We start from the raw sequence: 25,588 nt of genomic DNA, 5'->3' as shown, positions 1-25,588 counted from the left end.
CCTCCCGGCACCCCCCGCCCGGGGTAATTTTCCTACCTGGCGATGGGGGGGCGCGTCCCAGGCTCGGTGCACCCCCGCGCCGCTCCGCGCTGGGAGGGCCGCGGGCTGGGCGGGCGGGGCTGGGGCGGAGCCATGCGGGCCGGGGCGGGCCCACATCCACCGGCGGACGCAGGCCGAGGCCGGCTCAGCTCCCGCGACCGGGAGGGACATCGCAGCGGCGGCCGAGCGCAGGTGACCGCTGGGCGTGGGCGCGGGGAGCGCGCGGCGGGGGAGGGGGCGCGGGCCTGGCGGGGGGCGCGGGGAGCGCGCAGCGGGGGGCGGGGGCGCGGGCCTGGCGGGGGGCGCGGGGAGCGCGCGGCGGGGGAGGGGGCGCGGGCCTGGCGGGGGGCGCGGGGAGCGCGCAGCGGGGGGCGGGGGCGCGGGCCTGGCGGGGGGCGCGGGGAGCGCGCAGCGGGGGGGCGGGGGCGCGGGCCTGGCGGGGGGCGCGGGGAGCGCGCAGCGGGGGCGGGGGCGGGGGCGCGGGCCTGGCGGGGGGGCGCGGGGAGCGCGCAGCGGGGGGGCGGAGGCGCGGGCCGGGCGGGGAGCGCGCAGCGGGGGGCGGGGGCGCGGGCCTGGCGGGGGGCGCGGGGAGCGCGCAGCGGGGGGGGCGGGGGCGCGGGCCTAGCGGGGGGCGCGGGGAGCGCGCAGCGGGGGGCGGGGGGCGCGGGCCTGGCGGGGGGCGCGCAGCGGGGGGGGAGGGGGACTGCGCGGCTAGGCCTCTAGCGGCGGTGCGAGCGGAAACCCGGGCTGGGGTCTCCGTCGATGCGCAGGGCTCCGAGCCCTGACTTTGGGGGTCATTTTAAAGTCACGACGGGGAATGGGAGGCCGGAGTCCCGCTAGGGGACCTGGAGCTGGAGCCCGGCCGCGGGAATCGGGGTGCGGGTACGAGGAAGGCCTTTCCTGCGCGCACCCCCGCGCCAGGCCCAGCTGGGCAGGTCATTTCCACATCGGTCTTGAGAAAGTCACTTGAGCCCTTTGGACCTCGGTGGGAGACAATAATTATCCCGGCCCCCAGCATCCCCCTTTTCGGGAGAGAAGGGACAAGGCACCGGCCTGGCTGGAGCGCGTTGCTGTTCCCTCTCCGGACACCGTCTGGCCTGTTGGAAAAGGGCTGACTCGAGAAGCAGAGGAGACTCGGGCTCCTGTCCGTGTGACTTTGGGCAGATCCAGCCACCTCTCCGCGGACCTCTGTAGCCTCCTTTAGAGGCTGTTGTGAGGTGCCAGGGGAAAAAAAAAATTAAAAAGACACAGAGCTCACGTTTTCCTGAGCTTCTGCTGTGTCACAAGCTCCTTGAACCCTGCCCGGTAGGTGGTAAGTGCTCTCCCTGGCCCCATTTTACAGAGGAGGACACTGAGGCTCAGAGAGGCACAGTGACTTTCCTGACAGTAAAGGACAGACCTGGGATGGGAACCTCCACCACCATGGGGTGCTGCGAATACCAGGTCCCGGGACAGGGCCCGGTCTGTAGCCTAGCTTTTCAATGCCCACAGGAGAGTGGCCAGGAGCGGGGAGACATGGCGGTGGGCAACATCAACGAGCTGCCTGAGAACATCCTGCTGGAGCTGTTCACACACGTGCCCGCCCGCCAGCTGCTGCTGCGCTGCCGCTTGGTCTGCACCCTCTGGCGCGACCTCATAGACCTGGTGACCCTCTGGAAGCGCAAATGCCTGCGTGAGGGCTTCATCACTGAGGACTGGGACCAGCCTGTGGCCGACTGGAAGATCTTCTACTTCCTACGAAGCCTCCACAGGAACCTCCTACACAACCCGTGTGCTGAAGGTGGGGTGCAGAGGTGCCCCCGACACAAACACTGTCAGGATACCAGCTAACATTTATTAAGCACTTACTATGAGCTAGGTACTTTGAATGGCTTAACAGCTTTAATCCTCTCACAATAATTCTAAAAGATAGGTACTGGTAAGTGTATCCATTTCTCAGATAAGCAGACTGAGGCCAAGAGTGGCATTTCTTCCTCAGCCCCTAAGATGAGTGCCCCGGTGACCTTTCCTAGGAGAGGGAATGTTGGGCAGTTAGGACTAATTCTGCCCCAGGCACAAGACCAGGAAGTCAGCTAGGTTTTGTTGGCCTAGTTCCAGACTCCAGGGCTAGGCCTACTAGGACAGTCCCAGAGGTCAGAGGGGGCTTTGCTTATGGAAGAATGAGAGATCCTGTCTCCTTTCCATCACATTTCAACAAGACTTCTACAGTCATCCATAGCTCCCTTGTTCCCTTGCTGAAACTCGTCAGCTAGACACTGGGATGGGGTGGGATGGGAGCCTCATGCTCTGTTATTTGGACAAATTTTGGAGCAAAATGACAACTCCAGGCTCTCTAGAGCTTTCAGATGCCCGCCTCACTTGACTCCCCAACAGCCATGTTTTGTGTTTTGTTTTTTTTTAAATATATCTTTATTGATTTTGGAGAGAAGAAGGGAGAGGGAGAGAGAGAGAGAGAGAAACGTCAATGATGAGAGAGTCATTGATCGGCTGCCTCCTGCATGCCCCCGACTGGGGATCGAGCCTGCAACCCGGGCATGTGCGCTGACCAGCAATCAAACTTCGATCTCCTGATCCCAGGAGCTAAGAATAGATTTTACTGTTTTAAAGGGTTATTTAAAAAAAAAATACTATGTGATAGAGATAGTATATAGCCCACAAAACCTAAAGTATGTTGGCCCTTTACAGAGAGCTTGCCAGTCCCTATTCTTGACCCATTTCTAGAGGACAAAACCAAGGCTCAGAGAGGGAAAGCAACTTGTCTAATGTCACACAGCCCAGTATTGGCAGAGGTAGGACTAGCCCCAGATCTCGCCAGCAGCAGAGCATGCTGAATCACAGGAGGGGTCTGGATTCATATCATCACATGTCTCAGGATTCCCAGTGGAAATTACTTACCATGTGCCTGACACAGGAAGCACCTACTTCGAGGCAGGCACTGTTGATCTGCAACATTCCACGGCACAGGGCTTGAGAGCAACTGCTAGGATCCAGGGAGAAGAACCGGGAGGAAGGGGCCCTTGGGAGAAGGTGACCACTGAGGGGCTTCCCTTTGATGTGAACTGTGCTTTCTTTCCTGCCAGAGGGATTTGAGTTCTGGAGCCTGGATGTGAATGGAGGCGATGAGTGGAAGGTGGAAGATCTTTCTAGAGACCAGAGGAAGGAATTCCCCAATGACCAGGTCAAGAAATACTTCGTGACTTCCTATTAGTAAGATCCAAGATCAGGGGATCTCGGGGTGAGGGGGAAGCCCAAGTCACTGCACCCTGGGGTCTCTCCTGCTCTGGGAGTGCAGTCCAAGCCTCCCAGTGCCCCAGTGGTGAGCCCCAGCACCTCCCACCCTCCACCCGCCCCCAGCACCTGCCTCAAGTCCCAGGTGGTGGACCTCAAGGCCGAAGGGTATTGGGAGGAGCTGATGGACACTACACGGCCGGACATCAAGGTCAAGGACTGGTGAGTGCCTGGGGCGAGGGTTTGGGGGGGGCCTGCCACTCAGGCGCCCCACCCCTACCCTGCCCCCCCTCTCCAAGGCCCTCATGGGCCCTCCCTCTGCCTGCAGGTTCGCAGCAAGGCCAGACTGCGGGTCCAAGTACCAGCTGTGCGTTCAGCTCCTGTCGTCAGCGCATGCGCCTCTGGGAACCTTCCAGCCAGACCCAGCAACGATCCAGCAGAAGAGCGATGCCAAGTGGAGGGAGGTGTGTGGGACAGGAGGGAGGCAGTGGGCTCATTGCCCAAGGCTGAGACTACAGCCAGACAGGCCTGGGTTCAAATCCCAGCTCTGCTGCTTCTCACCTGGGCTTCGGCTGCTCTGAGCTCTGAAAGACCTCAGTGAAGTGACGCTGGTAAAGTCACATTCAAAAAGGTTGAGCCTTACTAATTACTAATATTGGTTGTCACTCTTATCTAGACCAGGGGTCAGCAAACGTTTTCTTAAAAGGCCAGACAGAAACATTTCAGGCTTTGGAAGTTCTGCTGTCTCCGTCACAACTCAAGTATTCGACTCTGCCGCTGTGCTGAGAAGGCAGCTTCAGCAAGTGAATGTGGCTTTGTTACAATAAAACTTAATTTACAAAAACAGGCAGGGGGCCCCTAGGCCATAGTTTACCAAATCTGGATCTAGACCAGTGCTCTCCAGTAAAACTTCCTGCAGTTAACAGGTCTGTTTGCCTGTCTGGTGTGGCTGCCAGTAGCCACCTCTGATTCTCAAACACTTATTAAGAGCCAGTTCCTAGTGTGGCTGAGGAACTGAATTTTTAATTTATCTAATTTAATTAATTTTAACTTAAATAGCTACACGTGCCCAGTGATGACTGTATTGGACATCCTTTGGCAGCCTGTGAAATTTCCTTCAGTTGCTCTGCGCCACACTTAGATAATCCTATGGATTTTATTCCGTTTTACAGATGAGGAAACGAAGGCATAGAAAGGGGAGGTGGTCTGCCCAGATCGCAGAGATAGAACTAGAACTGAGTTCTGCTGGCTCCTGGTCCAGCACTAAGATAGCAGCCCCTTCCCTGCCCCCCTGCCTCTCAGGCAGCGCCACCCTCAGGGTCAGCTCCCCTGACCTCTCTGCCTCCCTCTACCTGCCCCTTCCCAGGTCTCCCACACGTTCTCCAACTACCCACCTGGCGTCCGCTACATATGGTTTCAGCACGGCGGCGTGGACACTCACTACTGGGCCGGCTGGTACGGCCCGAGGGTCACCAACAGCAGTATCACCATCGGGCCCCCCCGCTGCCCTGATGCCCCCGAGCCCCCATCCGCAGAACCCTGACTGGTAAAACTGTTGTCAGAGAAAGGCTGGGCTTGAGAAGGGGAGGTGGGCGAGGCTTCCCCAGACCTCCTAGTTCACCCTTGCCCCCCAGGCGCCCCTTTGGGGAGCCTCTCCGTTGGTGCAGCCTTCATATGCTCTGGACAGTCAGCTCTCTGCCCGAGGGCTTGACCTGAATAATGATGGGGGAGGGCTGGGTGTACCTTTAAGAGAGGGGGCCCCTGAGGTTAGGGAGGAACAGGATGTTCCCCCAGGTTCCTCCCCCCCCGCACTCCTCTGACGGGGGTCTCCAAACTCGGATGGTAACCTCAGTCTGCATTTCTACTTTCCCCTCCTGGGCCTTTCACCCTGTCTTTTTGGGGGGCCCTTGGAGCAGGGACAGTGTGGAGGACATCTGGCAAGCCTGTGGCTGCGGATGCTGGAAGGTGACTGTAGCTCAGGCAGATCTGGAAGTGGAAGGAGGGCTCTGCTGGCCTGTCCTCTGTCCCATTCTCTGCTGCCCCCAAGCTCTCCCTTTGCCTACCTACTCAGAGAGGTGGCTGTGGCCCAGAGGCTTAGGCCTGGTCCGAGATGGGCAGGCCCAGGGTGGGGTGGAGTCCATGCCAGGTCTGGACTGTCCTCACCAGCAATGAAGCCCAGAAGCCAAATGGGGTGGGGCTCTTCAGGAGACTTTGGGAATCCTGTGTGTGGTAACCCAGGGCAGGTGGGTGCAGGATTGGGCTCTGATTCTGAGAGCTACGATGTGTGAGCACAGGATGAGTGGGGTGGGGATTTTCAAGGACCCACCTAGACTAGGCTCCCTGTGGCTTGGAGAGCATTCCAAACCCCCACCCCATCCTTGGAACTGCCCTTCTCAGGACCTCCCCACCCTGCCCTATGTCTCTGCCCCCTGCTGAAAGGGCAGCAGGGCTCTGATCCTGCCCTGCTGCATGCAACCAAATAAAAGGTTTTCCCAGCCCAACTTGTGCCCTGTGGTTCTGGGGGGGGGGGGGAGACGTCAGAGGAGGCCCCAGACCTGCAGAAGGTTCAACATGTGTGGCTTCTGTCCAAGGTACAGAGAAGGGTTGACATTTCAGGAGCCAGAACATCGTGGAGCCAGGGCATGGGACAGACCTCTCAGCTGTAAACACCTTGCCCCAGCAGTCACCAGGTTGCTAGCTTCCTGTGTGGCTTGGCCGAAAGCCAGGCGAGGGCTGAAGCCAAGGCATTCAGAATGGTGCCCGGCACACAGTAAGTGCTCAACAAATACTGGAAAACTTAAACTTATCTTAACAGTGAGCTAGATTAGGGCCTCCACCAGGGCAGGGACCCCCACTCACTGGCTGTAAGGCAAGTTAGCAGAGGACACCCTTCCTTGGAGGAGACGCAGCCCTAACGAGTTCCTGGGACCTGGCCAGGCACAGCCTGCACCCCGAAGTACCAGGTGCACCATAATTAACTGTAGAGTGAAGAAAGGATTAATGAATTTAATGGGACAAACATGCAGAGATATTTTTACCTTTGGCCCGCCCTCGGTCAAGCCCTAGAGAGGGAGGGAGCCAGGCTAAGACTGACTCACGGCCAGCAATCGCCCTCCAGGGCAGGGCCCAGGGGTCCTTACTTGGGGAGCAGGTGGGGCGGTCGGAGCCGCGCTGGTGCAGGGGCGGGGTGCTGGGGCTGGGTTAGGAGGAGCCTGGGCTCCCCGGGGCAGGGGGGAAGCACGGGGAGGAGCCGGTCCCGGCCGCGGAGCCGCACGCCGCCTGCGGGAAAGGCGGGCTCGGGGCCAGTCCCGGGCTCCAGGCGCGGCGCGGTCCCGAGGACTCCGACTCCCTCGCGTGTCGCTGAGCCCGGTGTCCTGACGTCAGTGCCGCTAGGCCGTGGCGCAGCTTCCAGGGAACCGGCCGAGGGCCGCGCGTGACCGCGGGGCGGGGCGGGGCGGGGCGGGGCGGACGGCGGACCAGGCCCCTGGCTCGGGGTAGACGCGGAGATCCCGTCCCACGGGGGTGTCCTGCCCGGTGCGCAGGTCGCAGCCCAGGTGAAGGACGGGCGGGGGCGACAGGCGCGGGAGGGGGGAGTGTCCAGCGCCGGGCGGGAGGGGACCGGGGCATTCCCTGGGACGCCGTCGCGGACGGGCCGGGACTCCCGAGGCCGCGGGGTGGGGTGCTTCGGGGCGCGGGGCTGTCCCCGCGCCGCCCTGGAACTCGCGTCGCCCGGCCGGCTCCCGGGGTGGGGGGCGGGGCGCGGGCCGAGGAGGGGCCCACCCAGGAAGCGCGGGCCACACCCTCGCTGGGGGGCGCTGGGAGCTGGCACCCTGCCTTTGGCCCGTCCCCAGCCTCGCGCTCTGCCCTGGAGGAATGGGCTCAGTAAGGGTTTTGAGGAGTCGTTGGGAGTCGGGGCCCGCGCGCGACTCGGGCCAGGCGCGCGGGAAGCCCGGTCTCGGGGAAATGTCCCTCCAGGGCTTGGCAATCTGCGCTACCGGAGCCCCCCAGGCAAGATCCAGGCCGCTGCCGGGGTGGGCTGTAGATTCTTCAAAACCCTCCTACAGTTTAGATGTAGAGGGAGTAAAGCGTAGGCGACTTAGATTCTTTCGCTTTTGGTTTTGCTCTTGCTCTCCAGATAGCACAGTAATAACATCCTGTGCTGAACGCTGTCCTCAGCCACCCCAGCCCCTCCGAGGCTGGGACAGTTATCACCTCCCTTTCACAGCATCCTGGGCCCTCAAACTGCTTTTCAGTTTCTGGGCATTTCAAAGTGGGCTCTGGCCCTGGCCGGGTGGCTCGGTTGTTGGAGCATCCTCGGATAGGCCAAGGTTGCCAGTTCGATCTTTGGTCAGCGTGTATACAATAACCAACCAGTGAATGTATAAGCAAGTGGAACAGCCAATCAGTGTTTCTCTTTTTCTCTCTCTCCCCCCTCCTCTAATATCAATAAGGAAGTTAAAAACAAAGTGGGCTCTGGCCTGACACCCCCCCCAGGACTGGGGGGAGAGGGGCTCCTAATTTGGTTGTTTCATCACGTCTGGCTTCCAGGCCAAAGGAAGCAATTTGGAGAGAAGTGGTTCCTCAATACAAGCCCTAAGTTGTAATAGTCTGGGGATGTAATAAAGATTTTTATAACAGTGAATTGACACACTAAAATATCGCCACAAACCCTTACAGAGCTCACAGACAACACCGTGGCCTGGATTTTACTGTTCACCAGGCCCGCCAACTGAAAACTAAGCAATTATTTTCTGAATGGCAGAAAACGCCTCTTAAAAAATTAATCTGTATTTTGAGGGCCTGCTGTGTACTGGAAAGATGCTCAAATGCTTTTTGTCTTAACCCCTCTTGTTTTACAACAGAAGCAGGATTAAGAAGTCCTTGGCCCAGGACCCTGAGGATCTGACTCCACTTCCTTGGTAAAGGCTAATAACCACTGTTGCTGCCGCCCCCAGGCCTGTGTGTGCCCCCCACCCACCCCAGCTATGGCCCTGGTCAGCATCAATGAACTGCCTGAGAACATCCTGCTGGAGGTGTTCACATACCTGCCCGCCCGCCAGCTGCTGCTGCGCTGCCGCTTGGTCTGCACCCTCTGGCGCGACCTCATAGACCTTGTGACCCTCTGGAAACGCAAATGCCTGCGTGAGGGCTTCATCCCGGAGGACTGGGACCAGCCTGTGGCCGACTGGAAGATTTTTTACTTTCTATGCAGCGTCCGCAGGAACCTCCTACGCAACCCATGTGCTGAAGGTGGGCTGCTTCCTTTCCTCCCTTCTTGGAACCCCAGGGCCTTTGCGCTTTCTGTGCCCATGCTACCTGGAATGTTCTCTCAAAACCTAACACCCACCACGCTCCCTTGGTTCCACCTCATTCTTGTGGCCTCAGCTCAGAGACCTGCCCCAGTCCATCTAAAAACAGTGCTCCCTACCTCAGTCCTAACACTTAGTTCCTTCATAGCACTTTCCATAACCTAGAACTACCCTTTTCTCGTTTTACGTGCAAGTTCCAGGGGCCTGATGGATCTCACTTGCCACACTATATCCAGTATCCACAGTGATACCTTCACATAGCAGGTGCTCAATATACATTTGTTGAATGAATAAACAAACTGCAGGTCTACCTTTCCCCCTTGAGCTCAGTGCAAGTTGCCTGTCATTTATAGAGGGCTTCCTCTGTACAGGCCAGGCACTAGCCTGAGCTCTCCACAAATGTAATTATCCTCCCATTATCCCAACTAGACAGACGAAAAACAGGATTTTGAGAGGCAACTGCAAGCACATCATTTAAGGCGCCTGAGTAGCTCAAGTTCTCTGGTATTTGCCAGGGTTTTTTCCCTTTGTTCAGTACCTACTAATAGCAGGCACCCTGCTCCTTATTGGGGCTGTGGCAGCAGCTGATTAAGAGGCATTGTTTGTAATATTTAGAACCCTGTCTATTTTCTCTTTAGCCTCATATGAATCCCAGGAATTGGCCAAATGAGTAGGGTTAGCTCCATTTTATAGATGGGATTGTTAGGCCCCAAGCAGAATGAGTGTTTTGTCCAAAGATCCAGAAATGCCCAGCTGCTAAAGGCCTGAAGGCGCCTCTCAGAAGCCCCATAGTCAGATATCTCTGCTGGCCCCCGATTCCCCTCAGAAGCTGCCCAGCTGGGTCAGACACAGCCTGACAGAGCCCCCCTGCAGCCGCGTACTGGGCACTGGGCCCATGCTTGGTGCAGCCCAGCTCCTGGATTTCTGTATTACCCACCTGGTTCCCTACTGGGGGACCGTGGGCACCCTGGAATAGGTATGAGCTCCTTGTACAGGGGGCAAGGGAGTAAATTGGAAAAGCTCCCCTGGTGATTGTTCTGGAAAGCCTTGATGAGAAACTCTGCTGTTTTCTAAGGTCCTCTCATCTCAGTCTGAAGAGGGAGGCAGGAACCTGCTGAGCCAACCTGGTGGGGATCCTCCCACAAATACGGGGTTACTACACATCACCAACCAGAAGGCGCCCACTCTCCCAGTTATTACCCCTCCCACCCAGGGCAGAGGTTCCTATAACCACCAGCAAACCTGTGAACGGTTCTCACACCCCCTCAGATCTGTTACATAGTTAGGATGTTCGGGGGTGGGGGGATGTCAGTTGTCTACTTACTTAGTGGTCCCCATGGGGACAAATTCACATTAGCCAGTAAGAATGGAAGTACCATCACAGGCCCTTCATACTTCAGTGTTCTGAGAACTGAAACTTGGGTATTTCCCAGAGATCCTCAGCAACGGGGAATGAGGAAGGGTTGGTTTTTTCCCCAGCTCACGTTAGAAGTCAAGCTAGTCAGGGACAAAGTGGGAAGGAAAGGTCAGAGCTGATATGGTGGGGACGGGTGGGAAAGGGTTGGAGGAGTTGAACTTTGTCGGGGTGTTCCAAGGCAAGGCTGGGGTACACACCTTGGGATCTGAGCATGAGCAAGCCCTGTGTTTCACCCTCCATCCCTCCCTCCCTCCCAGGGCCAGTGGGGAGGACCAGGCTGTACACTTATATTTACTCGGCTTCTATTTTTCCTAGAGGGCATGAGATCCTGGAAAATCGACGAGAATGGAGGGGACTGTTGGAAGGTGGAGAGCTTACCTGGAGCCCATGGGAAAGATTTTCCTGACTCCAAAGTCAGGAACTACTTTGTCACATCCTATGAGTAAGACAAACTGAACGAGCACGATGTGTTGGAGGAAGAGGGTCAGGACACCATCCACCAAATCCCAGGCCTACCTACATCAGGGCCTCGGTGAAGCTCAAGGGAGATGGTTCCAACACCAGCTCAGAGGCTACTGCCTCCTGGGGCAGAAGTAAACTCAGTGACTGGGGGGTGGGGATCAACATAAGGAGGCTGGGAACCCATGGGGCAGTTAGGCTCAGGGTGTCCACGGGCTGTCCATAACCTAGGCACGGAGTTCCTTGGGGCCCAGGAGACGGGCCTATGGACTGGGATCAGGTGCCACCCAGGCACAAGGGAGTCAGACTCCCTGCATGTTTCTCATGGGCCTATACTGAGGCAGGAGCCAGAGTCAGCACCAGCCAGCAGCTGTCCTACAGTGGTCAGGGGACACTGCTGGGTCCCCTGAGCCACCTCCCTGGGTCCAGGCTATGCAGAGCCCACCTAGGAATACAAGCCTTTCTTTCTGGTCCCCAGATTATGCCTCAAGTCCCAGATGGTGGACCTCAAAGCCAAGGGCTACTGGGAGGAACTAATGGACGTGTTCCGGCCTGACATTGTGGTTAAGGACTGGTGAGTGAGACTCGGTCCCATACTCCGCATCCTTCCCTTCTCCTGCAAGCACCTGGAAAGAGTGCCTGCTCTGTGCCCAGCAGTGTCCTAAGGCAAAGGTGGCTCTTAAAGCCAGGCCAACCCAGCTGGCTCTCCCACCCCCCTGTGGACAGACCCAGCACTTGTTTACCCAGCAGCACCTCCTGGCTTCCCCACCACCGTATCAGCAGGAGACCTTAACCCCAGTTTACAGATGGGGAGACTGAGGCCTACAGATGAGTTGTCACGAACAGGCACTAGGCCTACAGACAACTTAAGACCTAGGCTTCTTGGACCTCACAGATGTGCACATGCCTTCTCATGTACCTCCTCTGCCCCCTTTCACCATTCATCCCACGGCTATTCCTCAAGCTCCTCTCTGCAGAGCTGTGCCAGGCTCTGCCTCGGCCCATGGCAGAAGCAGGACCCTGGTTTCAGCCAGGGCCACGATTCAGGGTGGAGGGGTGAGGTTTAAGGGGTATGCAGAGCTTTGGGAGGGGGGACAGCAGGGCTGAGCAAAGAGTGAGCTCTGTGCCAGCCCCTGCCACACAAGCCACCCCTGGAATCTCCCACTGAATCCACAGCCCGGGCCTTTATCTCTGTAGAGAGCCTTTTTCTTTTTAAGGTGAAATCTCTGAAATACCCAAAAGGGTTACCCTTTTCTCAGACAGAGTAACTGAGGCCCAGTACAGACAGACTGCTTACCCTGGGGTCCAGGGAGCACAGAAGATGGGCCTCAGAGGCTGCACAGGAAAATGAAACTCAGCTCCAATTTGTAGGCCTGCTGCCTTCCCACTGCCAGGGCCACTCTTTGCCTTGGGGTGCACAGTCCTGAGCCCCAGCCTCCCCTAGGTTTGCCGCCAGAGCAGACTGTGGCTGCACCTATAACATCAAAGTACAGCTGCTCTCAGCCAACAACATCCCCTTGGCCTCCTTCGAGCCACCACCTGTGACCATCGAGCAGTGGAGCGATGCCACGTGGACAGAGGTGAGGCCTTAGCTGCTGGCCTGCCATCCGCTGCCCCCAGGGCCTGGAGTGCTGCCAGCTCTCCCACCTGGGACTCTTCCCTTCTCCTCTCCAGCTGAGTGGTCACCCCCTCTCAGCCCCCCCCAGTCCTGGTGGTCACTTCCTCTCCCCTCCTTCCAGGTCTCCTATACCTTCTCAGACTACCCTCCAGGCGTCCGCCATGTCTTCTTCCAGCATGGGGGCAAAGACACCCAGTTCTGGGCAGGCTGGTATGGGCCCCGCGTCACCAACAGCAGCATCATCATCAGCCCTAAGATGACCAGGAACCCAACCAACGCCTGCCATAGCTCAGCGGTGACCCTGACCGATCAGGAGCAGGAGCGGGGGCAGGGGCAGGGGAAGGGGAAGGGGGAAGGGGAAGGGGAAGGAGTGCACTGACTACTTGCCCTCCGTGCTTCATTTCTACAAACGCTTCTAGGGGCAGAGGCAGGGGAAGGAGCAGGAGGATGACGACCTACCCTCCCCACCTGATTTCGACACCCCCCCCCCCCCCCCCCCCCCCCCCCCCGACAGTATCTGACAGCCATTCACCTGTCCTCTGTCCCTGCCAGGCAAGTGCCAAAGGTCTCCTCCAGGCAAGCGATGAGCCTATGGTGGGGCAGGGAAGCCCCCTGCCCCGGGACTTCTTGCCACAGTTCTAACCTTGGGCAAATGTATCAGCTGATAGTAATTTACTGTCATGTAGCTCTCACATCTCGTCATAATAAATGTTTTCAGTAAAACCAGCCTGGGGTTGGGCTAGGGGTGGGGTTAGGGTGTCCCGGGCCCTTTAGTAGAGAAGCAGCCCTTTCCCAGGGTTAATTTGGCTGCACCTGTCCCTCCCACTGCAGTTGGTGAGAGCCCAGATCAGCCCTTGGGGCCCTTTATTGAAACAACTCACAGCACAGTATTGGAGACAGTGTCGACCAGCTGAACCCCGGGAGGCTGAGAAATTGAGGTCCCAGCACCCTTCCTGCCCTCCTGGGGGGGAATTCCTCCACGAAGGCAACCAGACCTGAGGAGCCCTGGGCTGGAGGGTGAGCAGTCCGTACACAGAGGCAATAAGAGCACTTGGAATCAGGGTGGCCCTGCAGCGCTGCCCGAGGCTGAGGACCCCCAAAGTCTGACAGTTGTGGCATCCATGGGGGCAGACACACACTCAGCTGCTTTTATGAGCTCGTTCTTCCACGTAGAGCTGCATCTAATGGACAGGAACAAACGGCCATGTCAGGTGGACAGTCAGGGCACCTATGGAGGGCCCGCGAGCCCCTGGCAGGCAGATCTCTGCCAAGGGTTGGGTTGCGTGGCCACAACCAGGTATTAAGGGAAAGGGGAGGTGGTAGGAACCTTACGCCAGGTATTCCCTGGTAATCCCCTCCCAAGCCTTGTCCACAAGGCCTCAAGTACACCCTAAACAAAGCAGACCTGTTCCCCATGCAGCTCACCTTTAGAATGTCCGACGTCATGGTTTTGAGGGGTATGAGCCGGGGGTCATGCATGTGGACATCCTGCTCGTCTGCCAGGATCCAGGGGAAGTCCTAGGGATGGATCACGGTGACTGGGTGGGAGGAGGCTGCACCCTGGCCCACCGGCCCTGTGCTTCCCCCTCCCCCTCCAGAGCCGGCCCTGCGATCCCCTCCAGACTTTGGGGAGCATCAGAATCACCAGGGAAGGACAGATTCCCATCTCCTGCTCTAGACAGGCCCAGTCTATAGGTCAGAGCTGGGCTGGGCACTAAGTAATTTAATACGCCCCAGCACTGATTCTGAAACTGTGGGGAAGGTCTCTCCCTGGAGAAGCTCCACTGAGCTGGCAGCCCCAGCACACAGCCCACCCTCCTCAGTGCTGAGTGCCCAGGGGTAGCATGCATGGCTGACACACAACAAAAACCTACTGGGTGCCAGGCACTGTCATAAGCCATGTTATGAGTGCAGTGGCCACAGGCAGCACCCCTGCCCACTTGGAACTGTGGCATCCGCTTATCAGAGCCTCCCAGCTGTCTCCCTGCCCACCAGCCCTGACCAGTCTCATCTCACCTTGATGACCTGGATCTTCTCCATGTTGCGAGTGGCAGCTTCCCTCGTGTGCACCAAAACTGTGAAGGTACAACCTGAAGAGGCAAGAGTTTGGTCAAGGCTGGGCCACACCATGCCTGCCACCTCCCTAGCTGGCTCAGCAGCCCCACAGATCAGAGTATAAGCCAAGTGTTAAGACAGTCAACAGGGTTACTGAAGCCAGGGTGGAGTCATCAGGGAAGCTTCCTGGAAGAGGTGGACTTTCAAAGTTCTAAAAGGCAGGACGAGATGAAGCTCAGTGCAACCCAATAGGAACTTGAGAACACAGACCAACCCAAGGCAGCAATGGAAACGCCCAGGGAAGAGGTGGTAGAAGGTGAGCACACCTGGGGGGTTGTGGTCCAGGACAGCATCACACACACTGATCTTCAGGATGAAAGCTCGGAGCAGCTGCTCCACATGAGACAGCAGGGAGTCTGAGCTAGGAAGGAGAGGAAGGTCTCCCATCACCTGGTGTCCCCTTCCCACCAGCAAGCAGTCAACCCTGGAAGCAGACATGAGGGTCCCAAGCCTCTCAAGGCTTCTGAGTGTTGGCTTCTAAGTGCCGCTACCTATCGTCTGGGGAGTTTAAAACCAATGCAGAGCCTCATCCCAGACTAGTTAAGTCAAGATGGGGGAAAGGGGTAGAGGGAGCCCCTGTGGGTGGTTCTAATATGCTAACGTCCCCCCCAGTCTGAGAACCAGGACCCCAGGCCTGAGGGGAAAGGGTTTGCCCAAGGCCATGTGGGGACAGATTCTATTGCCCTGATCTCATCAAAGGAAGCTAGCAGCTGACCAGCCAACATACCTCCCAAGGTCAACTTCTAATTGACTATGGACTACACTGCTTGACTGGGAAGTTAGGACACTTGGGGGGTCGTGTCCTGGCTCTGCCATTTGGGTGACCCTGGGTAGTTCACATCACATCTCTGGACCAGTTTCTCCATCTGTATAAAATGAGGCTGGGACTAGCCATTCACCGGTGCTGTGGTTTTCCAAGTGTGACACAGGAGGGTCTCCATGTAACCTGTGTGATGTCCAGAGGAGACCACTTGGCGGCCTGTTAGGTTGGCACACCTTGCATTTCTCCAAGGTACTCTCAGAGCTGCCTGAAAGGAGTGAAGGTGGGGTGTTCCTAGGGACCTCACACCATCTAACAGGCGGATGGCAGAGAGGCAGCTCACCTGATGGACAGCAGCGGAGGCTGGGTGATTTCAAAGACGAATTTCTCCACTGGGCGGTGCTCTTTGTCCAAAATTACCACCACCACCTTCTCCACGTCATTCTGCAAGGACAGGAATCCCTTCCTTACTCCAGAACTGGGTGCCCCACCCCATCCACCATGCCCAAGGAAGGATGGGAAAGGGCACACTCACAACCCTGCTCAGCCTCTAGGCCGAGGGTCCCAGAGAGCCTGGGGAGAGGTTTGAGTTCAAGTAGGCGCTCCCAGAAATGAGTGGCATAGGCTAAGGGGAGAGACTACCTGGGCAGCCTTGGGTATCCCAAGACATCCCAGAGAACAGGACTAGATAGGAGGAGGAAACCCTGAGGGCCCAAGCCCAGACAGGGGTGGGGGGAGAGAAACAGATGTGAGAAGAACCCAGAATCCTTCCGGGCAGGCCCCACTCATAGAACCATCCACTAGCCAGGGCTCCTGGGCCCAGCACACCTTGCACGTGGCCCACGTGCCCTAGGGCCTGTCCCAGGGCAAGAAACAGACTTCAGGATGTGAGAGTCATAGGGAGCTGCATGGTCCCAGCATCCCCCATCCCATATCAGGTGTGAGGTGGGCCAGGGGGGTGGGTTCAGGGCCCCGTGCCCTCACCTTCTCCAGGAGCGGCTTAACACAGTGCAGCGTGTCCTGGATATACTGGTTCAGCTCCGGGTGGCAGGACATCTGCAAGCAATGCCGTGATGGCTGGTGAGGCCAGCAGCACTGATGGGGAAACCACCCAACGTCCCCTCCAGGAACCCAGCCCTGTCTGCCTTTGCATAGAGGCCCAGCAGTTTCCTAGGCCTTCCTACCCAAGCGACCAACTTCCCATCACAGAGCTCAGAACTCTGAGTTATCCACAGAGGGGGAGAAGTTAGAAGATAAGAATTCAGGCGCAACATCAGCACTTACAGCATTAGGGTTTCCTAATGTGGGGGGCCTTTGGCTCCTTCAGAATCTGAGAAACTCCTAAGTTGTGTTTACTTGAGTATATTGGCATTTTTCAAGAGAAGGGATCCAGAAATTTAATCAGTTTTCAAAAGTTAAGAATCTGGAACTAAGGAGCATTAGTTCCTGGAACTAAGGAACTAAGAAGGCACATCACTTCGCTGAGCTTTAAATAAACTTCATCTGTTAAGATCTCAAAAAAAAAAAAGTGAGGCTTAAATGAGATATGTACCTAGCGGTTGCTTGGTAAGTGCAGTTTCTTCCTTTCCCTGTCCATTCCCTAAGCTTCCACCACCTTCCCGTACTCAGCCATTTATTCTAATGTTTACTGGGTGCCTTGTAAGGGGCAGGCCCTTCTAGAGACTGGGAACAGAGTAGCTTGTGGCCTTGTCTCCCTTTTAACCTACAACTGGGGAGAGTGAAGGCAGAGAGAAGGTGCCTGAGGTTTACAGAAATCCCCTTCCCCAAACAACCCTGGACCGGCTTCAGGAACTCTTAAAATACAACCATGCCCAAGGGGCAACTCTAACCCGAAGGCCTGGTCCCTAACTTCTGGAGGGAGACTCTCCGTTCAGACGGGATGGAAGGAGCCACTGCAGTGAGGGGTGGGAGACTGTCATGCTCCCAGCAGCTGCCAGGGCCTGGGAGGCTGGAGAACGAGGGGGCTGGGCCTGAAGGTGGAATCGAGTTTTAAAATCCACTCTGTGATTCGGGGGTGACGCAGTGGCCCCAGCCCGGCTGCGGGGGGGGGGGTTCACCTGGACAGGCACGTTGTACTTCTTACGCTTCTGGAAGATGCCCACCGGGTAGACCTCGCGCACGTAGAGGATCAGGTGCACCGCCACCTCCAGGAACTCGCAGAGCACGTCGGCCACCACTGCGGGGGGCAGAAGCGGGTGCGCTCCGCGAGGTCGGCCCGCACGGCCCCTCCGCGCGCCCTCCCCCCTCCCCCCGGGCGCGCGGGCCCAACCTCCCTACCTTGGCCAAAGTTGAGGTCCTGTCGCGTGAGCGTAGTCATCCTTCCCGCCACCTAGGGGGTGGGACAGAAGCGAGGGCTGGTTCCAGAGGTCCAGGCAGCCACGGGGCCCGCCCGCCTCCGCCGCCCCTCCTCTCCGCCGGGGGGGGGGGGGAGATCGGAGCAGGACCCCCCCCTAAACACAGAATCGGGGCAGCTGGGGACGACCCCCCACGCTGGCGTCATAGCTCCGGGGCATCAGCTGCGCCTCGATCAGCCTCTGCTCACTGGCCACCTCACCCGATGTCTCGGGGGGGGGGGAGTTAAGGGGGTGCGGGTAGAAAAGGCCAGAGCTGCGCGGGCAAAAAGGGCCGCAAAGGGAACAGCGGACGCGCAGGGCCGGGCGCGTAAAGCCGTGCGCGCGGTCACAGAAACTAGGCTGGAACGAGCTCAACCCCCTGGCTGGCTGGGTCCCCCCCTGCACCCCTCCCCGGAGGGATCCCGCCCCTCGCCCCTCCGATCGTACCCGCTCCGGCCTCGGTTCCCGGCTCGGGGCCCGGCCCCCGCGCGGGGAACCACGGACCCGGCCCCCGGCGCCTCCAGCTCAAGCCGCGCCGCTTCGTGACGTCCGCGCCGCCGGCGGTGCTAAGTGCCGGCTCCGGGCCACGCCCACTCCCCCCCCCAGCGGCGGGAGCGGAAGCGGGAGGGAAGCGGCGCCGAGGGGCGGGGCCTGGGAAGGGGCGGGGCTTGGGAGAAGGGGCGGGGCCGGGCCTCCGCGCAGGAAGTCCGGGCTCCCGGCGCTGGGCCTGCGCCACGCGGCCGCTTTCCAGTTTCGGGTGCGCGCGGAAAATCAGCCAACTTTGGTTTGCACGTGGGATCGCGACGAATCTCCCTCCCCGCGGCATTTCTCTCGCTTCAGGAGGCGCGGTGAGGAGGCGGTAAGGGTACGCGTTGCTGGTGCGGAGCAGGTGGAGGTCGGAGCTGGGAACTGGGGCCAGCGACACCTGCTGCCAGCTCCGGGGTCACGGTTTCCGGGCTCAGCTGCCCGACCGAGGGCGAATCCGCCGGCTCCGGGGCGGGGGCGGGCGAGGGTGCACCTGGGACGTCCCCACCCCCCACCCAGAACCTCTACAGCCTGGCTTAACCTCCTAAGAAGTTAAAACCTCCCGGGCCCACGCATCCTTACAATAGGTGGCCTTAACAAAGGTCCGTCCGTGTGCCAGGCGCTGGGCTAAGTGTGTCCGTGGATTATCTCACTAAATTCTCACAACAGTTCTACGCGACAGTTACTGTAACTGTCCCCCTTTTACAAATGAGCCAGAGAGGTTTAGAGGGGGGAAGTAAAACGTCACACAATTGTTGAGAAAGGGGCAGGCAGAGGTGTCTTCTGCCACTAATAGGATTTACAGCTCTGGAGTCATCCCCTCCCTGCCCCCCTCGGACTCTGGAAGGGCTGAGAGACCCCAGGGAGATAATGATATTCATACTAAAATAATTACTAGCATGGATTGAGTACTGATTATGTGTCAAGCATTGATTTCTTTAATTCCCTCATTAACTCTAGGAGCTAAGCGCCCATTATTCAGCCCCACTTTATAGATGGTAAAACAGGCACAGAGGTGTTCTCCAGTTTGCCAAAATCACACCTGTGGTATACAAACCCCGTTCTGACTTCTGTTCTGACTCCAGGACTTCAACTTATTTTCAGCCCCTTTATTTTACAGGTGGGAAAACTAATGTCAGAGAAGTGGCTGTGGAGTTATGGGAAACAAGTCAGGACCAGAAGCCGGGAGACTTTGTCGATGACCTCCAAGATCTTGTCAGGAGTCATGCTCATCTGTGGGTACACAGATCTAGCAAGGAATATTGGAGACCTGCAGCCCCCCTTCACCCCAGAAGCCTTCAAATCTTCATTTACACACTTCTGATGGGGTGGGGGTAGAGGAGAGAATACCTAACCTGGCCCATTAAGCCAGGAATGCCAGCAGAGCAGGTCTCTAAAGGAGTCATGGGAAATCTGCATCATAATCCCTGGGGAGCCCATTAAACACTGGGAACCATGGCCTCCCTGACCTACCAGATCAGCCTGTGTGCACAGCATGGTACTGGCTTTTTAACAAGCTCCCCAGGGGCCCTGATGCCCAAGAAAGTGTAGGAATCACCACAACCGGTTTAAACTGTTCCCTAGGAAAGTCTGCATTTCATAAAATGGGTAGAGAAGCTCAGAGCCCAGATACTGCTGTGGGGTGGCCTCCAGGGCATAGTGTGAGCAGCACAGGGGCTCACACCAGGCCCCCTTCCCTGAGAAGATGCAGTGCAAGCCACCCAAAGGTCTCCTGACACACAGCTAAAAAACTCCAGAGACCTTGGAGGACATACAACCCAACACTTATATTTCTCCAACTGGGAAACTGAGGTGCCAACAGTCTTTGTTTGACACTGGGGTACCTGCTTGGTCAAAACCCATAGATAAAAATGCCTGGCTTGCCCATCCAGGCGTGCCTCAGTGGTTGAGCATCGACCTAGGATCCAGGAGATCGCGGTTCGATTCCCGGTCAGGGCACATGCCCGGGTTGCAGGCTCAATCCCCAGTCGGGGGCGTGCAGGAGGCAGCCGATCAATGACTCTCATCATTGATGTTTCTGTGTCTTTCTCCCTCTCCCTTCCTCTCCCTGAAATCAATAAAGATACATATTTTTTAAAACAATGCCTGGCTTGGGGCTTTGGATTCAGAGTCAGCCATAAGCAGAGGAAAGCAGGTGGGAGACAGATGAGGGAGCCGAACTAATCTGACCCCTAACCCCAAAAAGGCCTCTCCTCATTTGTGAAATGAACAGGCTGGACAGATATTCCCTAAACCTCTAGTGGGTTCCATGGGGACCAAGAGGCTGGGATGGGGCAGGGGCAGGGGGCTGTAGGGGAGCTCTATGAAAACTCATCTGTCATTTCCATCCACAGGGCTCTGCAGCATCTGGTTTTTCATACCTTAATCACATCAGCATGATGGATGGTGGAGGGACCCAGATTACATTATGGGGTTAATTTGTTACATTTTTTGAATACCCATTTGTTGGGAGACTTTTTCAAAGTTATTTGCATATTTTTCACCATAACAATATGTAGGAGGGTGTCTGGGAGGGAAGGGTGGGTGTTTAGGAGGAGGGAGAGCTTGTTTGCCAACTGGAGCAGGTCCCTGAGGGTCTGCAATGGGGACAGAGAGAAAATCACTCCCAGGGGACATTTAAATGGAAACTAAGAGAAGGCAAGATGCAACAAAGTCTTGCAAAGACTAAAGCCTGCATGGGCACAGGGGGGTTCCTGGGGTTCACCGAGCAAGCACACAATGAGTGAACTGGGGGACACCACAGACAACAGTGTCCAGACAGCTGCGAGGCTCCCATAGCCACCAGGCTCTTCACAGGCTGAATCATGGAGCCAACCCTGCCTAAGGTTCCCAGGACACCAAACACAGGGAGGTGGGGGGGTCACAGAGTCAGCCACATACAGCCTGGTGACAGTGTCATGGATACTGCACTGCTCAGGGACCCAGCCAGTTGGGACAACCCCTAAGCAGAGACCCAGCTTCATTCGTAATTTTAGCCTAGTACTTGGCCAAACCCGGACTCTCAGTGAGTGTGTGTTAAATGAGTGAATGAAAGAACCGAGGAACCAAACAATGGCAGACAGTGGCTCAGTGCCACTTACCTGACTCAAATCCTAACAGTATGGATGGGGAGTGAAGACCTCTGATGTCAGTGCCTTAGCGTGGGGCACAGAGAAGAGCTGCTTTTGAAAAGAAGCAAGGGGCCCAGCTGGCGTGGCTCAGCGGTTGAGCATCAACCTAGGATCCAGGAGATCGGAGTTCGATCCCTGGTCAGGGTGCATGCCCAGCTTGTGGGCTCGATCCCCAGTAGGGGGTGTGCAGGAGGCAGCCAGTCAACGACTCTCATCATTGATGTTTCTCTCTCCCTCTCCCTCCCCTTTCCTCTCTCTGAAGTCAATAAAGATGTATTTTTAAGAAAAGAAGCAAAGGATGTGGAATGCTCGTTGCGGTGCCCCCAAAGGTCTGCTCATGTACCAACCTGCTGTTTCTTTCCCACCACTGCCCCTGAACCAACTATTTGGCCCTCCTCTCTTTGAACCTTAGTTTTCTCATCTGTAAACTGGGAGAGCAGTAGTACCGATTCCATAGAGTAGAGCAGCAGTAAATGAAATGATGTTTGCAAAAATATAAAGTACACAATACCCGGCACATAAATGCTCAGTTAATGGCTGTTATGACGGTGATATTAAAATTGGTACACACTATCGAAGCCCCTAAAGCACACACTCTGGACTAGGCATCATGATTTTCAAAACTGCATCCAAAACAGCCTTAGCTGTGCCCCCACCTGCCCCATTTTCATTTCCCAAGGCACCAGGCAGCTTTCAAGTTGCCCTAGAGGAGAACATGCATGTCGTGGCCCAAGGTGCCTAAGCAAGGGACTGCAGCAGACAGACAGTTCCTCTCCTCCCTCGTCTGGTCTGAGGCCTGACCTGCACAGCTGCCCCACACCCTGGGGTCCACTGCTGACCTCAGACCCAAACCAAAGCCCAACTTAGGCCAGTAACACTGGGCGCTTCCAACACTTCAGCCCGGCCAGAGTGCAACCTGCCATTCCCTCCCCAGGATTCAGCTGACTCCCCAGTGTCCTTGACCCCTTGTTGGTCAAGATGACCTTACAGATCATCTCTTCTTAAACTATGAACCTCTGCCCAAATGCACAGAGACACTAAATATCTTCCACAATTTTAGGAGTGTCCAGGCCCTCTGAAGCCATCCTGGACCACAGGGTAAAAACCTTTGATCCGGCTCAACTGCCACTTTTTAAAAAATAACTGCTTTATTAAGGTACAATTCACAAACCATAAAGTTTGCCCTTTTAAAGTGTGCAGTTCAGTGGATTTTCATATAGTCACAAGTTTGGGCATCAATCACCATCTAATTCCAGAACATTTTCATCACTCCAAAGACAAAAAACTCCACATACATTAGCAGCCACTCCCCAGCCTCCCTCCCCACAGCCCTGGCAACGGCAGGTCTAGTTTCTGTTTCTATGGACTTGCCTATTCTGAGCATTTCATATAAACTCAGTCATACAATATGTGGCCTCTAATGTCTGGCTTTTATGTCTTAGCATAATGTTTTCAAGAGTCATCCAGATGTGGTGTGTATTGGTACTTCATTCCTTTAGATGGCCAAAGAACGGCCCATTGTATGCATATACCACATTTTGTTTATCGATTCATCGGTTGATGGATGTTTCAGTTGTTTCCACTTTGGCCATTCAACTACCACATTTTACAGATGGGGAAACGGAGGCCCATAGTTACTATAACCTGGTGGAAAAGGAGTCCGGGCCTCCCCTAACATCCACCTCTCCCACTGCATCGCTCTGGGCAAACACAAGGAACAGAGATTCTCAACCTGGCAGAAGGTTCCCTGCTGGATCATAGCAGCAGCACTCAAACCAGTCTGAATGCCTGGCCACAGCTCATTCTTGAAAAGGAAAATCGTGGCCACTGTTCCTGTCCCAGGCCCAAGTCACCATCACCTCTTCTCTGCCACAGTTCCTAACTGGTCTCCCTGCTTTGCTCCTTGCCCCACTACAGTCTATCAGAATGAGGCACTGTTAAAACCCAAGTCAGATCACGTCTCTGCTCTGCTCATAACCTTCCAATGGCTCCCATCTCACTCAGACCAAAAATCGAAGTCCTTACTCTGGCCTTTGCATGCTCCCACCATCCTCTCCTTTTCTGACGTCATCTCTCTGTGCTCCAGCCTTGCCATTCTGCCTCAAACACCAAGCACTCTCCTGCCTCAGGACCTTTGCACTGGCCCTACCTTCTGCCTGCATCACTCTTCTTCTCACAGCCACGTGGCTCATTACCTCATATTCTTTGTTAAAAAACTGCCTCACCAAACGGGCCTTTCCTGGGAACCTTGTGTAAAACAACTCTTCCCCTTCATGTTTTCTCTCCTTACCATGCTTTTTTTTTGTAGCACTCATTACCACCTGACGTGTAATATAGATATCTGTTCACTTGCTTATCTGTCTCCTTTACCAGAACGTAAGCTCCATGAGAACAGGGAATCTGGTTCGTGTTGTTCATTACTGTAGCCCCAATGCCCAGAACGGAGCTGGCACATAGTAGGTGCTCAATAGGTGTCTATGAGTTAAGGGATTCAAACAGGCCGGTGAGTAAGCAGTCTAGCCCTGACGTCCATCAGGCTGAGAATAATACCGTAACAACAGCAGAGGGCTTTTCTAGAGCATTTCCTATGACGCCAGGGCTGTACACAGGTCGTCCCACTTAATCCTTGAACCCTGAGAGTCAGGGATACTAATGAGCTCGGGGAGGTTAAGAGACTTGCCCAAAGAGACGCCGAACGGCATCAGAAGGAGCCCAGGCATGCAGCCTGACTAATGAGCAGAGCTCTTCCACCTCGGAGCCATAACTTGCCGTACTCTCGAGAAAGCAAAAAAAAAAAAAAAATTGGAATGGAAGCGGCGGTGGAGCTCGGGCGCCCGGCGCGGCTGCGGCTTCCCGCCGCCAGTCCCACCCCACCGCTCTTTGATCTCGGCGGCGCCGGTGGCCCCGCTGACCCCGCCGTGAGTTATGGGGGCCGCGGGACCCATCACGCAGCATTCCCGGACTCCCGGGGTCTGCAGGACTCGGCGCCCGCGCGCTGATGGATGAGCCGGTCCCAGCGCCGGCTTTGTCCCCGCAGGGCCGGGCTGGGAGCATCAGGCAGACTTTGGACAGGGCGTGGCGAGAGGCTGACAGTGTGAGAGTGTGTGTGTGTGTGTGCGCGCGCGCGCGTGTGAGTGTGTGTGAGTGTGTGAGTGTGTGTGAGTGTGTGTGAGTGTGTGAATGTGAATGTGAGCGTGTGTGTGTGTGTGTGTGTGAGTGTGCGCGTGTGAGTGTGTGAATGTGAATGTGAGCGTGTGTGTGAGTGTGTGGGTGTGAGTGTGTGTGTGAGTGCGCGCGTGTGAGTGTGTGAATGTGAATGTGAGCGTGTGAGTGTGTGGGTGTGAGTGTGTGAATGTGAGTGTGTGCATGTGCGCGCGCGTGTGAATGTGTGTGTGTGAATGTGAGTGTGTGCGCCTGTGCGTGTGTGTATGAGTGTGTGTGTGCGTGTGAGTGTGTGGGTGTGAGTGCGCGCGCGCGGGTGTGAATGTGTGTGCGCGTGTGAGTGTGTGCGCGCGTGTGTGAATGTGAGCGTGTGTGTGTGTGTGTGCGTGTGAGTGTGTGTGAGTGTGTGAATGTGCGTGTGAGTGTGTGTGTGCGTGCGTGCGCGCGCGCTGGGTGGAAGGATTGTCTGGCTTCCTTTCCTGGGGGGCGGGGGCGGGTGGGGGGAATTAGTGCGGCCGTCAGCGCCCCGGAATCTCACCAGGTAGCGCGTTGAGGACCCCCACCCCTACACCCTGGAGCGCGCTCCTAGAACCCCGCCTCCCGCGTCCCCTACTTTCCAAGGCTACAAAGCCCCGCGGCGCCGGGTCCCGCCCCCGCGCGCCCTGCAGCTCTTCCGTCCCGTCTGACAGCCTAGGCGGAATAATCCTTTTGGGGACCCGCCGGCCGCAACCCGGCCAGATGCGGCAGCAGCTGAGCGCTCAGTTCAGATCCATTGTTGGGGTCCGCCAGGGACCCCCTGCCGTGACCCTTTGTCCCCCGCTCCCCGCGGGGCCCTCCAGATGCGCCACCGCTGCCCGCGCCCCGCCCGTCCCACGCGCCCCGGGCCGCGCCGAGGCGGCTCTTACGCACCGGAGGAGCGGGCCCGCCTCGCCCGGTGCCCGCACGGCCGCCGGGCTGCGCCCGCCTTTGTCTGCCTCCTTTGTCTGCCCCGCGCCCTTGCGGCGGCGGCTAGGCCTCTGGGGAGCGGGCCGGGAACGCCGAGTGCAGCTGGCGAGGGCGCGCCGGCGGAGAGCGCGCGGTGCCCGGCCAGGCCCGGGGCTGCCCCTCCGCGGGGGGCCTCGGAGCCCGCTCCCGCCGCCCCTCCTCCGCCCCCTCCCCGCGCTCCCGCCCCCTTCCCTCCCCTTCGCCCCCGCCCCCTTCCCTCCAGCCCCGCGCAGCCTGGGCACATCCTCCTGACAACCGCGCACCTCCCGGCTCCGCGGTTCGGCCCTCGGCTGCGTTCGGTTCCCGCAGGCTCTCGGCCCAGCGCCCCCTGCCCCCGCCCCGCCCCGCCCGCCGGACAGGTAAGGCTCGGCCTCCGTCCGCCTCCGGCCCCGCCCTCAGCCTCACCTGGCGGCGCCCGGGACAAAGGTGGGCTACCTGGCGCGCTCCGCGCAGGAGCGCTCGTAGGACTCAGGCTGGAGGTGAGGGC

General features: G+C 57.4%; 3 protein-coding genes across 4 annotated transcripts; 2 read left to right on the top strand and 1 right to left on the bottom strand.

The window, feature by feature from the left end:
- Positions 1-158: 158 nt before the first annotated feature.
- On the top strand, positions 159-5,795 carry LOC107541000 (F-box only protein 44). Its single transcript, XM_087820107.1, is given in 7 exon segments — positions 159-231; positions 1,531-1,819; positions 3,120-3,246; positions 3,394-3,489; positions 3,596-3,731; positions 4,634-4,759; positions 4,761-5,795. Coding segments are annotated over 6 exon segments (807 nt in total). The 5' UTR covers positions 159-231; positions 1,531-1,554; the 3' UTR covers positions 4,818-5,795.
- A 1,320-nt stretch (positions 5,796-7,115) lies between these two features.
- FBXO6 (F-box protein 6) lies at positions 7,116-12,549 on the top strand. The gene is made up of 5 exons (XM_016217900.2): positions 7,116-8,517; positions 10,309-10,435; positions 10,931-11,026; positions 11,897-12,032; positions 12,192-12,549. Exons 1-5 carry the CDS (start codon positions 8,253-8,255, stop codon positions 12,447-12,449), a joined length of 882 nt encoding a protein of 293 aa, XP_016073386.2. The 5' UTR covers positions 7,116-8,252; the 3' UTR covers positions 12,450-12,549.
- A 356-nt stretch (positions 12,550-12,905) lies between these two features.
- MAD2L2 (mitotic arrest deficient 2 like 2) lies at positions 12,906-25,050 on the bottom strand. Of its 2 annotated transcripts, none has more exons than XM_087820782.1 (9): positions 25,027-25,050; positions 17,244-17,295; positions 17,024-17,142; positions 15,930-16,001; positions 15,289-15,389; positions 14,452-14,546; positions 14,087-14,160; positions 13,496-13,588; positions 12,906-13,251 (listed from the first exon to the last, which is right to left on the bottom strand). In XM_087820782.1, exons 2-9 carry the CDS (start codon positions 17,281-17,283, stop codon positions 13,210-13,212), a joined length of 636 nt encoding a protein of 211 aa, XP_087676908.1. In that variant the 5' UTR covers positions 17,284-17,295; positions 25,027-25,050; the 3' UTR covers positions 12,906-13,209. The 2 variants fall into 2 exon arrangements, with proteins under 2 accessions (XP_087676908.1, XP_087676907.1); XM_087820781.1 differs by lacking the exon at positions 25,027-25,050 and adding an exon at positions 17,747-17,784.
- Positions 25,051-25,588: the final 538 nt, after the last annotated feature.

Source organism: Miniopterus natalensis, chromosome 9, assembly GCF_054644295.1.
Source record: "Miniopterus natalensis isolate mMinNat1 chromosome 9, mMinNat1.hap1, whole genome shotgun sequence".
In the NCBI taxonomy this organism is placed as follows: Eukaryota; Metazoa; Chordata; class Mammalia; order Chiroptera; family Miniopteridae; genus Miniopterus; species Miniopterus natalensis.
This window is presented reverse-complemented; position numbering and strand designations above follow the sequence as displayed.

Bases quoted from the DNA above. Each gene is read 5' to 3' on its own strand.
- FBXO6 (XM_016217900.2), top strand. From the start codon at position 8,253: ATGGCCCTGGTCAGCATCAATGAACTGCCTGAGAACATCCTGCTGGAG. The intron at 8,518-10,308 runs GTGGGCTGCTTC...TATTTTTCCTAG, and splicing joins ACGCAACCCATGTGCTGAAG to AGGGCATGAGATCCTGGAAA. The intron at 12,033-12,191 runs GTGAGGCCTTAG...CCCTCCTTCCAG, and splicing joins GCGATGCCACGTGGACAGAG to GTCTCCTATACCTTCTCAGA.
- MAD2L2 (XM_087820782.1), bottom strand. From the start codon at position 17,283: ATGACTACGCTCACGCGACAGGACCTCAACTTTGGCCAAG. The intron at 15,390-15,929 runs GTGAGGGCACGG...CTGTCCTTGCAG, and splicing joins TTAAGCCGCTCCTGGAGAAG to AATGACGTGGAGAAGGTGGT. The intron at 13,589-14,086 runs GTGAGATGAGAC...ATCCATCCCTAG, and splicing joins AGAAGATCCAGGTCATCAAG to GACTTCCCCTGGATCCTGGC.